Here is a 3,056-nt window from a genome sequence, read left to right on the forward strand (position 1 = left end):
AAAACACCACTTTTAATGTGTGAAACAAAAAAACAACATTCAAGATGTCAAAACTGATATATATATATATATCATATATATATATAACATCTATATATAACATCTATACAACATATACAGTATATAATATATATATAACAACATATATATAACATCACTGCTGCAATCTGGTTGCCAAGTGAAACCTAACTTTACCTAAATAATAAAGTGAAATACTTTAAACATGGTAAGAAAAAAAAGTAAATAAAGCAAAGCAGCCTCAAGCTTATAACTTCTTCATATTCATTTTCAAAAAGATGAGGATGTCCACATTGTCTGGGGAGAGGGCAGACCTATTTGCAGTCACTATGTCTCCTGCTGTGGAGAACACCCTCTCGCTAGGAACTGAAGTAGCCGGCACAGCCAGGTAGCCTCTTGCCATCATGGCAACGTGAGGGTATTTATCCTCATTCCTTTTCCACCATGCCAGTGGATCACCATCCAGTGGAATGCTGCTTGCTACCTTGTAGGATGACACCTCCTCCTCAATGGTGTTGGCAGACGTCTGGACTATGTCCATGCTGCTCACAAAGGTCTCCCCAAAAAGCTCCTGCATGGCTGACTTCTTTTGTGGAGGAGATGCCTCTGGCTCTGCGTCTTCTCCTGGCAGCTCTGTGGCTTGACCCTGCAGAAAAAAGGAATCGATCTATTAATCTAACTAATCATTTATTTTCATATTTCATAGAACTATAATTGTAGCAATAACATACATTATTATCTAAATCCAAAATGGCATAGACTAAAATAATTGCAGTATTTATTATTTAAGTAATTAAATATTAGGTTAAAAAAATGTTTTTATTTATATATATATACAGTATATATTTTATTTTTTTACCTTTTCTTCAGTGCCCACAATCTCAGTGATGAGATCGCTGTATGTCCTCTGACGTAGGGTAGGGTCTAGGTGAGACAGCGACTTGAACCTTGGGTCCAGTGCAGTAGATCGATGAAGGTAGTCCTGTAGAGGGGGGTCAGTGTATCTGGGGCTCAGGTCCCCTCTAATGGCAGCCTTGACATCTCCAGTGATGTTGCTGTCTTGCTCATCTGGGGCCATGGATTGTAGAATCCTTGTTTTCAGAGGTAGGATCATGGACACAGATGGTGCTGTTTCAGTGCTCATCAGAGTTGTTATCATCTTTAGGGGTTTGAGCACTTGGAGGACCTCTTCTGCCACTTTCACGTCACCATCAGACAAGGTGACAATGTCTTTGACATTTCTTTTCAGGGTCTTGTCTGTCAGTGCAGAGTATACAGCTGCCTGCTGCTCCAGATAGCGCTCCATCATGTCATAGGTGGAGTTCCATCTTGTTGTGACATCCTGTATGAGCTTGTGGGTTGGTAGCTGTAGCATTTCTTGCTTGGTCTTAAGCAAATGAGAGGCTGTTGTGCTCCTGTGGAAATAGGAAACAACCTTCCTGATCCTCCCAAGGAGGCGGTCCATCCGGTTGACAGAGATTCCCCTTTGGGATGCTAAATTAATGGAATGTGCAAAGCACCCTATCTGTGGCCCCAGTCCAGCTTCTATCACTGCATTTGCTTGGTTCTTGGCATTATCTGTGGTGACTGGGATATTTATATTGGGTCTCTCTAGCTTCCACTCTGCTACTGCTCCTGTCAGGATCTGCGCCAGATTGGTACCTGTGTGACTCTCATAGAGTGCGCGCGTCTGCAGCACGGGACTGCGCATCTCCCACTCTGCTGTGATGTGGTGAGCCGTCACGGTCACGTAGCTTTGCGTTGCACGGGAGGTCCACCCGTCTGTGGTGAGGGCAACAGAGGATGCATTTGCTAATTCGCCGACAATTAGGATCCTGTTCTTTTCATAGAGGTCGGGCACAACCTTCTCACTGAAGTGGGGGCGCGAGGGGATTCTGTAACGTGGCTCAAGGACATTGATCATATTTTGAAACTCTCTGTTCTCCACAACGGAGTATGGCCTCATGTCTGCCGCGATAAACTTCCCAATTGAATTCGTAATGGCTTTAGCCCGGTCTGAGTCTGCAGGAATCGGTTGTTTAAATGACGTTTGGAGAAGTTGTTGTTCAGCTACTTTTTTCTTGCCCCCCGTCATCAACACACCTGGGTGATGTCGCGTTAAATGTGTGGCCATGCTTGACGTATTGCCTGCCTCATAAGATTTCCGCGTGGCACAATGCCTACACACCGTAACTTTCTTATCGACCTCCCTCCTTCCATCATTATTATAAGTGACAGGGAAGCCAAAGTGCTCCCATACGTGTGATTTAAATGACGAGGGAGGCCTTTCCAGTTCGCCAACGTTGCTAGCACTCGCCATGATACTTGTTACTGTGGATTCCCAGCTTCACGTGGAGTGAGTACGTAACAGAGTATATATATATATTTTTTCTTTCATTATCAACCTACACGCGCTTTAGAGTAAAATAAAGCACGCAACTGTCACGTCTATTTTTTCATACCAACTCTACATTGTGATTTACAAGAGATATTAACTAATATTAAGTTGTAGTGACCGCTCGTTAGCGAGCAAAGTATTCATAATTCACGGCGTTCCAGCCTTGTACAAAGCATTGTTATATGTTTGTGTTTACTACATCACCCAGGCTGCTTAGCGGGTGATATGACGGGATATAAGTGGGACAGAGAAGAATGAATGTTGTTGTTGTCAGTACGCATGCAGAGAGTGAGAATAAAGCGCACATGATTGTTTTTCTACCGGCAAAACGACTACATCGTCCTGTTATTGCCGTCACTCCTACAAAGTAATATTATTACTTGGTTACATTTTGCTATTGATCCGCGGTACACATGCGTTCCGAACCGTGGAGGGCGATCCGTAGGGATCACGGATTATCCACGATCCGTACGCGGATGTATTATTATTATTATTATTATTATTATTATTATTATTATTATAAGCTGGCTCTGGTGCTACCATAGCTCAAATGTCCTAATTCACCACACCTTCCCTCAAGTGTGTGCTTGTGCACTTCCCCAACATGGATTTCTAACTAATTGTCTGTAAGATATAGTGT

At 43.0% G+C, this 3,056-nt stretch overlaps 1 protein-coding gene across 1 annotated transcript; it reads right to left on the bottom strand.

Moving 5' to 3' along the window:
• Positions 1-265: 265 nt before the first annotated feature.
• On the bottom strand, positions 266-1,984 carry LOC308154418 (E3 SUMO-protein ligase ZBED1-like; the record flags this gene model as incomplete). Its single annotated transcript, XM_080527580.1, has 2 exons — positions 266-664; positions 878-1,984. The coding sequence occupies 2 exons, from the start codon at positions 1,982-1,984 to the stop codon at positions 266-268; spliced, it is 1,506 nt and encodes a 501-aa protein (XP_080383706.1).
• Positions 1,985-3,056: the final 1,072 nt, after the last annotated feature.

The sequence above is a fragment of the Nansenia antarctica genome, assembly GCF_963989245.1.
Source record: "Nansenia antarctica genome assembly, chromosome: 3".
NCBI lineage: Eukaryota > Metazoa > Chordata > Actinopteri > Argentiniformes > Microstomatidae > Nansenia > Nansenia antarctica.